The sequence below is a fragment of the Maniola hyperantus genome, chromosome 4 (assembly GCF_902806685.2).
Source record: "Maniola hyperantus chromosome 4, iAphHyp1.2, whole genome shotgun sequence".
Classification (NCBI taxonomy): Eukaryota; Metazoa; Arthropoda; class Insecta; order Lepidoptera; family Nymphalidae; genus Maniola; species Maniola hyperantus.
Window position 1 is genome coordinate 14,790,865 of NC_048539.1, and position 13,245 is coordinate 14,804,109.

General features: G+C 38.1%; 2 protein-coding genes across 3 annotated transcripts in view; one reads left to right on the plus strand and one right to left on the minus strand.

Moving 5' to 3' along the window:
• LOC117997286 (GTPase-activating Rap/Ran-GAP domain-like protein 3) overlaps nucleotides 1-13,245 on the minus strand; it is a 188,934-nt gene that overhangs the window by 93,679 nt on the left and 82,010 nt on the right. Inside the window, exon 2 of one of the 2 annotated variants that reach the window (XM_069509920.1) lies at nucleotides 11,946-11,970. The exons of the other annotated variant lie outside the window; for it this stretch is intronic. Within the exon in view, the coding sequence (XP_069366021.1) occupies nucleotides 11,946-11,970 (25 nt within the window). The remainder of the gene's footprint in view (nucleotides 1-11,945; nucleotides 11,971-13,245) is intronic. 2 annotated transcript variants of the gene reach the window in all.
• Nucleotides 4,553-6,181, plus strand: Atac1 (Ada2a-containing complex component 1). Its single transcript, XM_034985534.2, has 2 exons — nucleotides 4,553-4,738; nucleotides 5,195-6,181. The coding sequence occupies exon 2, from the start codon at nucleotides 5,197-5,199 to the stop codon at nucleotides 6,151-6,153; it is 957 nt and encodes a 318-aa protein (XP_034841425.1). The 5' UTR covers nucleotides 4,553-4,738; nucleotides 5,195-5,196; the 3' UTR covers nucleotides 6,154-6,181.

Below are 13,245 nucleotides of genomic sequence, written 5' to 3' on the forward strand. Positions count from 1 at the left end.
CTTTACAGCTTGAAGGGCAACCAGCATACCTTGTTAGTACAAACACACTTTTGTATTTATAACATAAGTAAGTATGAAAATGGATTAATCTTGTAAATAAAAATCACAATGTTTCAATTTTGAAATAATTACTTGGCTTTTCATTTTCCAGTTTCGCTGCTGCACCTACCGACCGGTGTAAAATATCTGCCTACTTTACAATTTAATCTCTATAAATAAAATACATAATTGTTTCTACTACTCAACCGATGTAGCCCAAACCGGTTTCATTAGAAAGGCAATAATGCGAAAATGGTTTTCGACCAATAAAAATACCTATGCATTACGCAATTGTTTTAAGATATGGTAGTAGCACACACTGGGTATCCGCTAATATTTAATATTAACTAGATAGAGCTATTAATGAAGATTTAAAATGAATCCAGTTTAAAATACCCTTGGGTCGAAAAAGATTAATGACATACGTATGTACCTACCTACTTGCCTTATCTTATATTATCTTGGCGTGTACTAATAGATAGTTTGTAAAAGCTCATTAATTTACCCTATCAGATGGTACCTACTTAACTGTGCTTTTCGAGAAATGGTTTTGGCACTAACCTTCGCTATAAAGAGGGCATCGACTTAGCCTACGTTTATCGATTAACCGTTTAACATATCACTTAAACTGAACTAGGTAACACACTATGAAATTAGTGTTTTCGTCCTGAGAATATTTATTTTTTATTTTAGCGTTCAAAATATCGTGTGTGATTAATATCATCATCATCATCATGATCAAACCATTGCCGGCTCAATGGAGAGCACGGGTCTCCTCTCAGAGTGAGAAGGGGTTGGCCATAGTCTACCACGCTGAGCGTTAGTCGGAGGATCCCCGACTAACAACTACTTTTTGATGCAGATTCAAAAGCAAGTGCAAATTAAAAAATCGGTCAAGCGCGAGTCGGACTCACACACAAAGGGTTCTGTTAATCTGTACCACCGTAGAATAAATAACACTTTTTTAATTAAATTTTCATGGTGGCCAATTTGAATTTTTTATTACTTGTCGTTATAACCGCAAAAGCTTCGTACATCTTTTCTTATCTTAATCAACCTGCACTGTCCCACGTCTGGGCAAAGTCCTACCTCCGATCCTCCGCTACACATGCTGCGAAAAATTCAACTCTCTACCTATTACGGTTCGCGAGACAGCCCGCTGACAGACTTACGGACGGACGAACTGACGGATAGCGGAGGCTTAGTATAATAGGGTCCCGTCGGCACACTTTCGGTACGGAACCCTAAAAAATCAATTAAAGTTTAATGTCATTTGAAGACTGGATATGATTTAGAATTCAACACATTTACTTGACAATTCTGTAATACCTGCTATTTACGAGACGCTAAATCCTGAAATGGCGTCGTATGACGGCTGAGGAGTCACGTATTTCATTTGTAGCTCACGATGAATCTCGTTCTCGCTGGGGACTGGCGTTAAGCCCTCCCTTTTCTTGCGAATTGCTTTGCAAGTCATGTTGATTTTATGTTCTTTTATGTTTCACAATTAGTAATACTTAGTATGAATAAGCTCTTTTCTTTATCGGCCTTTTATCCATTGTTGGACATGGGCCTTTTCATGTGCACGCCAATCTTCCCGATGTTGAGCGAATTTCCTCCAAGTAAAAAAGTTACGTAGGAGTTGGTACATATTTTATTCATATTGAAAACTTAATGAAATTAATAAAAAAGATGATTATCTTACTAGATATAGGTATCCAATTTTCTTTGTTCAAATCCACAAGGCTCTTCATTTTGTACTAACAAGCGCCCGTTTTATTTTAGAGTTTTATTTTATAAAAGCTGAAATTTTCTATGCGTATTGTCTTCAACAAAGGGAGGAACGATCAGCGACTATGAAGTTTGGATCATGGTGTCTTTGGGAGATAACACGTAACAATGGTGTGACATAAAATTAAGGCTGTCCGGCAGGGGGCTACCACGATATAAGTGCATTGTATGACGTGATTTCTAATACGATTCCGAAGAAAATATTCTTTATACTTTGACGTAAGAAATTTTACACCTTTGTTACTTGTTTTGTTATCTCCCAAAGCCACGATCCAAACTTCATAGTCGCCGATCCTATGTTTGGGACAGTACGCAGGGAAACTTTCAGCTTTTAAAAATAACTAAGGTCGGGCCCTTCCGGGCTCTCTCTATTAACAAAGCCCCTGAGCGTTAATTTACCTACTTGTGCAACGTGCTTTTGTACACAGGAAGCGGCCACCAACGTAACACGAGACATCAGACAACCACACGCTAACCGCGATACATCGTGAAATAGTTATGTAGAGATTCGATTTCTTAATATAATTCGATTTCTTAGTAAACTAGCTTATGCTCGCGACTTCGTCCGCGTGGACTACACAAATTTCAAACTCCTATTTCACCCCCTTAGGGGTTGAATTTTCAAAGATCCTTTCTTAGCGGATGCCTAAGTCATAATAGCCATCTGCAATCTGCATGCCGAATTTCAGCCCATAATTCAGGAGATTAGAGGCGGCTAGGCTGTGCCGCAGCGCCTATAATCTCCTCACTGACACCACATTAGTATCTACATTGCACCCATGCGGGTTGCTAGTATAATATAATTTACAGATTCTAAAGATCGCCGTCTACGGAGTTGCCGGGCGACTAGTGGGTCCAACTGATGATTGATGAAGAAAGATTTCCGAAGCAAACCCGTCAAAACCTCTTTATTCTTCAGATAAAAGTTCTTTGACTATTGAAAAATTGGCCCATAATATAACATTTTCCTGACAGCCAAAGACACAGCCATCAAAGGAAAGCTCTATGTTTTCCACTGATATTATTTGTAGGACTGCAATACGTATGGAAATGAGGATGTAATAAAAGACAGCATCCGAAATCCGAATCATCTCCCCATGTATTTATATTTATGGAGCTTTATTGGCTATTTCAATATATATTGCTTTTCAAATTGTCGACGTATTCAATAGCGATATTTGATTTACTTATTCCTTGTCTTTTTGCAGAGTAGATTCTTCCCATGTTTAACTTTTACTCTCTTATTATAGCTAACGTACGTGTGCACTCAAGCAAACATAGCTAAACGTTTTCGTGAAATAGAACATCTGTGTCTATCTGAAATCCAAAATTGAAATCATGGGTAGAACGGAGAGGGTGGTCTGCCCCGTACCTTGTGTCGAATAGGTCTTCCAACCTAAAGAAATCTAGTGAAAGCTAAAATATTATGTTCAACAGATAAAACAATCCGGTGTTGTAGAACCCTAGTAAAAAATTGATGAATACCGTTTCTGAAGTATGTGTAGTTCACGCGGACGAAGTCGCAAGCATAAGCTAGTTCAATTAAAAATTGGCACTCACTTCACTTGAGAAAATATGATGTTCTAAAACGGAACTTCCGGCTCAATTATTTTGAAATTCGAACGTTTTCAAAATGAAAAACTTGATCCTAACTTTCATTCCGGTTGAAAGTTGAAACCCGTTTTATGTTTGTAACTTTTGCATAATAATAGACTTGACAAAGCGTAGGGAAGACATTGGCATTTGTCCAACTTTGTCAGGAAAGTTTTTAGAAAGTTCTCAACTCTCATTACCTATCTACCTACCTATTTGAATTTCGTGTTTGTTCCGTTTGTATTTTTGTCTAGTAGGTAAGTAGTAAGTACATGTATTACCCATCAGAAAGCCATTTCAGACCTGTTTTATAATACTAAGTAGGTAAATACAGCACGGACTGCAATTAGGTAGGTAGGCAGTTATACACGAAAAGAGCAACTTCCGAGTTTCTTACTGGTTCTTTATTTCGAAGAGCATTCCGAACCAGTGCATGCAGTTCATTTGAAGATTCAAAAGCATTATATTGTTTGAAACTTCAAAAGTCTAGTCTAAATCTAGTTGACATTTTCACACTAAGTACCTACCTACCTAGATTTTAAAAATGGAATTCTATAGGTAGGTAGTGTAAAAATTTCAACTCTCTAATTCCTATTACGGTTCATGAGATATACAGCCCGCTGACAGACAGACGGACAGCAGAGGCATAGTAATAGGGTCACGTTGGCACCCTCGGCTACGGAACCTTAAAAATTAAATAGCTGGTTAGGAAAAGCGAATAGTAGTGACATCTATTGCACAATAGTCGAAAGAGTGCCTACAATAGAGGGCGTTGTTTGTAGTGTGATAAATTCTACCTGTCGGTGGTTACAGAAACTTCTTTACAAATTTCAAGGCTGTTTCTGCTCGTACTGGTAGATGGCGCTACTCAGTAAAATTTTGCTACGCCACATTCTGAGTACATTTTAAATAAATAATTATTAAAAACAAGTACAGTAACATAATACAATAATAATCATGTATTACAACAAATTATTAAATAGTGAAATCAAGTGAAAATAAAACACAAGTGAAAACACATTTTTGGTAGGTATTGGAACAGCGACGACCATAGATAATATAGGTACTAATATAAGCGACGACCGACGACTTTGACGTCCAATGTTTGACATTGACAATTAGGTACCTATTGATTTGGGATTTGTTTTTATTTTGTTGTATGGTTCGAACATGGTTCGAAGTTGTGATTTTGTGAAATAATGAAGCAAACGTTTAAATAGTTACATAACTAAAATGCAAAACCAGAAACTCTAAGAATTCAATTACAATACTCACCGGCTACACCAGCCCTCCAACGAAGTACTCCTGTATTCAGGTTTGCATTTTTTGTGTTGTACACTGTTCAACTTATTCTTTATTTTTACACTCAGTTTCTTTGGACTGCCAGTTATTTTGAAACCGGACATCATTTACTACAATTTTGCTATTTGATAGCTGACCTGCTCTGGCTTCACTTGTCTCTAAATTATAAAGAAAACATTAAATTATAAAGAACGAAAAAATTAGGTAAATCTCAAGTTTTTAGAGTTAGTAGTAGCTATACGTTGATATTATGTGAGTCAGTTTGTTTGTGCTTTGTTTGTGTGAATTTCGGCCTTTGAAAGATACTGCTGATAGATTAAATATCTCAAAATCCTTACTCAGTAAGTAAGTAGGTTCTTTGAATTTCTACATCCACTGGCTTAGGTTGTGTTGTCTTTTAGTCAGTTATTGTTTTCTGTCTATGTACAGCAAATTTTATACATGTACATTTGAATTTTATACTCTCCAGACATGGAAGCCTCGGAGGAGACGCCTGACTATGATGGTGAATTTGCATTTGAAACAGATCACTTAGCAATAAGAGGAAACAAGGATTACAGTGAGTTATTAAAATACATTATACAATTAGAAGCTCAGAAAATAAATGCTCTTCATGACATTGAGGATTTGTGCGAGACGCAGAACAAAGCTTTAGAAGATCCAGTAGGATTTGTTCAAGGCTTACAATCTGGCAAAGTTAACTTCCCACCTCACCAGAAGATAGAGGATGTACCAGTAATTGACTGGAGTTCATACGGCATTGACACAGACATTGAGAATGACTATAAGCCAACGAAAGAAGAACTGGAATCTGCCACAAAAGTTAGGGGACGAATATTCACAGATAGTAAGCCGGAAACATTCAACCAACTGTGGTCATGTGAAGAGCAGAAACGGCTGGAGGAGTTGCTGGAAATATATCCTGAAGAGCTTGTAGAAGCCAAGAGGTATAAAAAGATAGCCAACGCCCTTGGTACAAGAACTCCTGTACAAGTAATGAGCAGAATACAAAAGTATTTCGCGAAGTTAGCCAAAGCCGGCTTGCCTATACCCGGACGAGCACCAAAGCGGGTAGGCAAGGACAAAACCAGATCATTCTTCTTTAAGAAATCTACATTCTTTCCCCAGCTTCATGTCCCAGTCAAAATGGAGGACCCCTATGACAGCAGTGAGACCCAGGATGAAACATCACTAGATATAAAGTCTGGGAACAAGTCCATGTTAGAACTGTTAAAAGCAGCTAAGGAGCAGAGGTTGTTGGATGAGGCACTGCCAGTGTATCAGACAAAGACTATGTGCGTAGGTTGTCAAAAGACAGGCTTTCTTGGTGCAAGGTGGACAGATAATGCTGGGACAGACTTTTGTACTGACTGTATAATTAAACTATTACCAGCTGAAAAACTGATACCTATTAGACAACCTATTTAAACCTAATAAATGCTTATTACTTAATCTTTATGCTTAATTTTAGTTGTATCATATCATCATCATCAACAACCGATAATCGTCCACTGCTGGAGTGCTGCAAGGTCTTGCGCCCCCTGAAACCATCGTCTCCCTGCGACTTGCCTGTTTTATAATACTAGCTTGTGCTCGCGACTTCGTCCTCGTGGACTACACAAATTTCAAACCCCTATTTCACCCCCTTAGGGGTAGAATTTTCAAAAACCCTTTCTTAGCGGATGCCTATGTCATAACAGCTATCTGCATGCCAAATTTCAGCCCGATCTGTCTAGTGGTTTAAGCTGTGTGTTGATAGATCAGATCAGTCAGTCAGTCAGTCACCTTTTCCTTTTATATATTTAGATAGACTTTAGTATAGTCAGATAACTTATTTTAGTTCTATATGTTAAACAAAGAAAGCACATTTATTATTAATACTACATTTAAAAAAAAATAACTTTTACAGAAATGAAGCAAATTGTTTTAGTGTAGGTGTGGGGCATACTGTACTAATCAGGCTAAAATAGTATACATTAGGCCTAAATGATGCTATCTTTTAAATTTTACCCATATAATTATAAACCTGGCAGGGGTTTGGAATTTTATAATTTCTAAATTTCTGGTCTAGTCTGGTGGGAGGCTTCGGCCGTGGCTAGTTACCACCCTACCGGCAAAGCCGTGCCGCCAAGCGATTTAGCGTTCCGGTACGATGCCGTGTAGAAACCAAAGGGGTATGGGTTTAATAAAAACTGCCATACCCCTTCCAGGTTAGCCCGCTATCATCTTAGACTGCATCATCACTTACCACCAGGTGAGATTGCAGTCAAGGGCTAACTTGTATCTGAATAAAAGAAAAAAAAAAAAAAAAACCTTTTCTATAGATACCTGTTCTGAATTTGGTCTATATTTATATATTTTATCAAAAAGCCAACATTTATATCCACTATTACAAACATTCTTTATTGGCTGAGTGGGAGATTAAGATTATTCTATTGAGAAAAAATTGTCATGTGCGAGTTGGACTCGCACTGGACGGGTTCGGTACCATCCTACAAAAAATAACACTTTTACTTTTTTTACGGTGGCAATTTTGATTTTTTTATTATTTGCTGTTATAGCAGCAAAAGAAACACACACTCTGAAAATTTCAGGTCTCTATCTATTATGGCTCACGAGATACAGTCCATTGACAGACAGACGGATAGACGGACGGACAGCGGAGTCTTAGCAAAAGGGTTTTTATTGGTACCCTTCGGGCACGGAACCCTACATTGAACTACAGTACGCGGCAGAAAATAATGTACATCGACCTTTAGAAAGAGATGGCGGTTATGTAGAGCATCGTCTCTGTAGTTGAGACCGACAAAACGTCACATAGGTATGAGTGTCAGAGACAACGCTCTACAAAGACGAAATCTCATTCTAAAGGTGGATGTACATTATTTTCAATCGCGTACTGTAAATACGTCTTTAAAAGGCTGCTTCATATTCAACTATACATTATGCACACTGAACGCTAGCATTCTTGTCAAAACTACCCCACTTTGGGCACAAAAACGTTCACAACACAGACACTACACGTACGAAACCACGAACCCGACTAAGGCAATAAGGCAAAATCTGATATACTTGGGAAAAAGATTGTAATGGAGCGATCATGCAATACTGGGTATTCGCCGCGAGTGATGATGAACCACTGGCTTGGAACACTGAGCACGGCCCGCGCTCAGCTGCCGTGCCCTCTAGTCTAGATATCTACAGATAGACAGGGTTGTGATGAACGTATCAAGCGTGATTAGCTTTTTTGATGTACTTACGATAATTTGTGTACATAACTTGCAAAAATCGGTCAAGTGCGAGTCGGACTCGCACACAAGACAAACACTTTAATTTTTTAAATTTCTCATGACGTCATTTTGAAATTTTTATTTTTAATTTGTACTAGCTGATGCCCGCGACTTCGTCCGCGTGGATTTACGTTTTTCAAAATCCCGCGGGAACTCTTTGATTTTCCGGGATAAAAAGTAGCCTATGTGTTAATCCAGGGTATAATCTATCTCTATTCCAAATTTCAGCCAAATCCGTCCAGTAGTTTTTGCGTGATTGAGTAACAAGCATCCAAACATCCACACTTTCACATTTATAATATTAGTAGGAAGTAGGATTTTGTTATAGCGGCAGTAGAAATACAATATATTCTATGGAAATTTCAAAACAATTAATTAATAACAGATGAGGGTACATATTTCTAATAACGGATCTAAGGGTGAGATCTATAGAGTGCACTCTGACTTTGCTTAAACTTAAGACAGAGTTAAAACGAGACAGGTGTATATCTCTCACATAAATCTGTCTCGTTTTAACTCCATCTTAAGTCCGAGTAAGGTCAAAGTGCGCTCTATAGATCTCACCCTAGGCCATTAGCTAGTAAGTTTATGGCAGATTTATTAAAACCCATGTACTTACCTATCAGTGTCTACGTAGGATTGTGCCGTGGATACCAAAAGCTACCTAAATACTCGTGTTCAGTTAGCTAAACTCATTGACCAGCGAGTCACAATAAATTTGGTAACCATCATGGATATGGATTTTGTTGGGTTCAAAGGTTAGAGGGAACTCTATGAAGCCAAATATGCTACTCTGCCTGCGCTGAGTGGTTGTTGCTATAAGAATTTATGGCGCCTGAAAAACGAGTGATCGTTACCAAATTTGTTGTTACCCCCTAATCTATCAGTTGGGCGAAAAACCTGCCTCAATCATTATTACAATCTCAATTGGCTGAATTTGTGCCATTCTTGGTGCAACAATGCATTGTAGCCAATAGTGAGCGAGCATCAACCAATCAGATGTGATTGTGTGATTGTAACTGTCATTCGACCGCAATCGCGCAGCAGGCTAACTTGAAAATGACACTAGGGCATGGTGTACAAGCAATGTAGTAGATAACCAACCTTGATAGTGGGCGACATGGGGCGACCCTTGTCAATTTGTCACTCAATGTTAGCCAAGCGAATAGAAGAAATTGCTTTAATGAAAACACTCTTAGTTGCTTTGCCAAAACCAATTTTCGTTCGATTGGAAAGGCATATGTACGTAACTTTACTATCATCTTTATTTGTCTATAGATAGATTTGTAACAGAATATTTAAAACTCTAATGACTGTTTTTTATACAAAGCAACAGTAACTTTCATACCGATTCGCACGATATGAACTAGGCGATTTTTTCTTAAATACATTTACTGCCGCGTACGTACTGTATGTACCTACTAAACTAATCGTTGAACTTAGTATCCCACTAAGATCGTTTTGGTAGTTCTTCTGATATAATTACCTACTTGCCATGGTATAATATGTAATATGTAATAATCAGTTAGGTCACTTTTCCTTTTATAATATAAAATACATTAAATTACATCTAATTACATCTAATGGTCGAAGAATGAAAGTTGAAGAAAATATAAGACAGAAGTCGAATTCGTTTTCTAAACAAAATTAATTTAACATCCACAGTAAAAAGCTAAGCGGATTCCCAGTTCCATGCGAACATCAATTAGAATTTTGTACCTAACTCTGACCACTGCTCTGTTTTACAATTTTGCCGATTACAAAGCTGCCAAACCGTTTTTACAAGTTTCCACCCTTCCTCCGTAAAGGTAGTTGGATAAGGGTCGGGCAAATTTAAGGGACCTCGTGAATCTGGATTTAATTGGCGGACAAGATGAAAGGGGAACAACGAAGATTTGCATTTTTAATTAGACAAAATTAAAAAATATTTTTAATTTGGAAACCCCAGCCCCTCTAGTCTTTTCTTTGTGACTGTTACCGATCGTTTTAATAAGCCTGCGAAAGTATTTAATTCAGCAGCCAATCGAGTCCAATAAAATTGTCGTTCTTCGTTTGTAATTGCAAATTTTCGCTTCGCATACAAATACGTTGTAAGCTTCAACTGGTAGCGTGAGGATAATTGGACTCGTACCTATCATCGATGTTTACTCTGTACTATTGAAATTCACAAACGAAAATAGGTACCGATGTTGATTAAATTCGGTAGGTATATACATATACTCGTATAGAAAGTTTCTGAAAATCACTTGAGTAACTATTATTTTGTTTTAGCGTTTGTGAGTGAGTGTATCGTGAGTGATTTCCATTATATACAATATCTGTCACCGGCTGTACTCGCGTATTTAGTCGACGTTTGCCCGACTAATTTCGAACCCATCCGGTTGAGACTCAACCGTGACGCGTGCGCGAACTGACTCCCTTGAAAGAGGACCCCGGATGGGTTCGAAACTAGTCGGGCTAACGTCGACTAAATACGTGAGTACAGCCGGTGACAGATATTGTATATTTTTTTATTCTTCTGTGATTAGGTATTAAGCCAGGTCTACCGCAGATTGGGATGGTTACAATAATTTACTTGAAACTTTTAGGTACCTACATAATATTTATACCTGAAAGTTTTAAGTAAAAGGAGGACGAGGTACCAAGGAGGTCGGAAATAAATTAAAGTAAAGCAAACTTTAATACCTACTACCTAGTCCTAATATCAAAGTTGGGTAAAACTGCACGTGATTTGAATGGACGGACGACCTTATACAATTACCTACTTAAGGCAAATGAATCTCCTATACGCACCAATTTTAGTTACCTAAGTATTCATTTTTATATTTTGCAGCGCCCAAAACAAAAACAGAATAGAATATAATCTATCTTCTATATATATAAAACGAAAAGGTGACTGACTGACTGATCTATCAACGCACAGCTCAAACTACTGGACGCATCGGACTGAAATTTAGCATGCAGATTAGCTACTATGACGTAGGCATCCGCTAAGACAGGATTTTTCAAAATTCAACCCCTAAAGGGGGTTGAAATTTGTGTAGTCCACACAGACGAAGTCGCGAGCATAAGCTAGTAGAATTTATTTTTATTCAATTAAAACTTTTACAAGTGCTATTGAATCGTCAAATATTTTAATTTACCACTGGTTCGGAATGCCGTTCGTGCACTTAAAAGCGCTTACTTACTTAGGAACTAGGTATACTATCTTTTCATTTGGAATTCTATCATTTTTCAAGACTTGCGTTCCAAATCTTAAGATTTACCTTAGTAGATATCTATTCCTACTTTACTTTTTAAAAGACTATTAGCCATATTAATCACTAGCTTATGCTCGCGACTTCGTCCGCGTGGACTACACAAATTTCAAACCCCTATTTCACCCCCTTAGGGGTTGAATTTTCAAAAATCCTTTCTTAGCGGATGCCTACGTCATATTAGCTACCTGGATGCCAAATTTCAGCCCGATCCGTCCAGTAGTTTGAGCTGTGCTTTGATAGATCAGTCAGTCAGTCAGTCAGTCACCTTTTCCTTTTATATATTTAGATGACTAACATTCCCTTTTCCCCTCCAACTAAGCGTAAAGCTTGTGCAAAAAGTAGGTGCTACAATAATGCAACGGGTGGGGTTTGAATTGCCGATCTTTCGGATTTCAGTCCGCTCCTAAGCTATTTAGGTTTCAGACTACTTTGACTCAAAGTCACGTGATCTGGAGTCAGTGAAAAGAAATCTTGCCGCAAGCCATTTACCTTCATCAATCAAAAGATGCACTCTTTGCAAAAGCATTGTGTCTCGTTTCATCTATTTTGTAGGAATCCAATATTTTTATTTGCGTGCAGTGTCTGTTGCTTTTACTATTATTATGAAGCGGTCTACAGCGTTCACTATGTGAACTTTAGTGTCTAGCTGCAATGCATTATACAAACTTACCAAATTCCGGTTTTGTTGTGGTGCACTGAAATTAATATTGAAACTGTTAATTTCGGCAGTGAAAATTAATTCTATATTAAAGTAGATGCTACCCAAATAGGCGCGAAGAGTTGATCGGCCAAAAACACCTTAGATAGACTCATTGGTAGATATAAGAAGTTGAAAAACGAGCGCAAATGATAGAGATCAATAGAGGATTATTCTGGAGCAGTCCCGGACCTACAAATAGCTGAAGTGTTGTTTATGTTAGTGTAATGATGACGGGGGATTTTTTAGGTTTAAAAAACCGGTCAACTCGCACACGAAGGTTTCCGTACCATCATACAAGAGATAACAAAGCTTGTAAAAACCAAACAGATACAGATAGTAAGTCAAGGTACACAATACAATCTATTACTATCGCTTCTAAAGTTGAATTTCTCATACTTTATTTGTCTAAAAACTGAAAAGATGCTGTCAAAGGAAAAGACTGACAAATGGTTTCAGGCACTATTGAATAAACACTAAGCCCTAGGGTAATTCCTTTGTTCCGGACAACACAAAGCACAGTGACACACAAGAAGCACGGCGTCGCATAAATCACCAGCAGAATCCCTATTAGCGAAATGATGCTTCATAAAATCCTTTGTACGGCAAACTATGAAACTTTGTTTAATATCCCCGCGTATAACGAACCGAGTGTAAATAATTACTGCGGGTAGTTTATATAATAATAGTAATGGTAGAAACATATTTGCGACACGCCACCTCACCCAACGCCACACGACACACATACCACGTTTCCACTATGTCGTAACAGTTTATTTATCGTTGGACGACTATCGTCTCTAGCTGTTCCCACATAATATAATGTCATCGATTTTCTTAATCGTTGAACGACTTACGTATCTAGCTGTTACCATCAGATGCCCTCAGATGGACGACATCAGACGAGTCGCAGGGAGCCGCTGGATTCAGACGGTGCAAGACCGGGGCGTGTGGAAGTCCCTACAAGAAACCTATGTCCAGCAGTGGACGTCTATCGGTTGATGATGATGATGACTGATTATTATACTGTTGCCGCTGTAACTCACACAGAAAAGGAAATAGGAAACATCTGTTTCGTAAAATAGTATTATAACGCATCGCCGCCCCACTTGATAGATTCTTGTATGTTCTAGCTCATCTGCTTCAGTCGGAGCTTTTTATGCGTAAAATTATAGCCGTAGTTTTACTGATATTAAAAAAAAAACGGTCAAGTACCAGTCGGGCTCGCACACGAAGGATTCCGTACCACCGTACATGTTTTTTTTTAATTTAC

Coding starts and splice junctions, on each gene's coding strand:
- Atac1 (XM_034985534.2), top strand. CDS start 5,197: ATGGAAGCCTCGGAGGAGACGCCTGACTATGATGGTGAATTTGCATTT.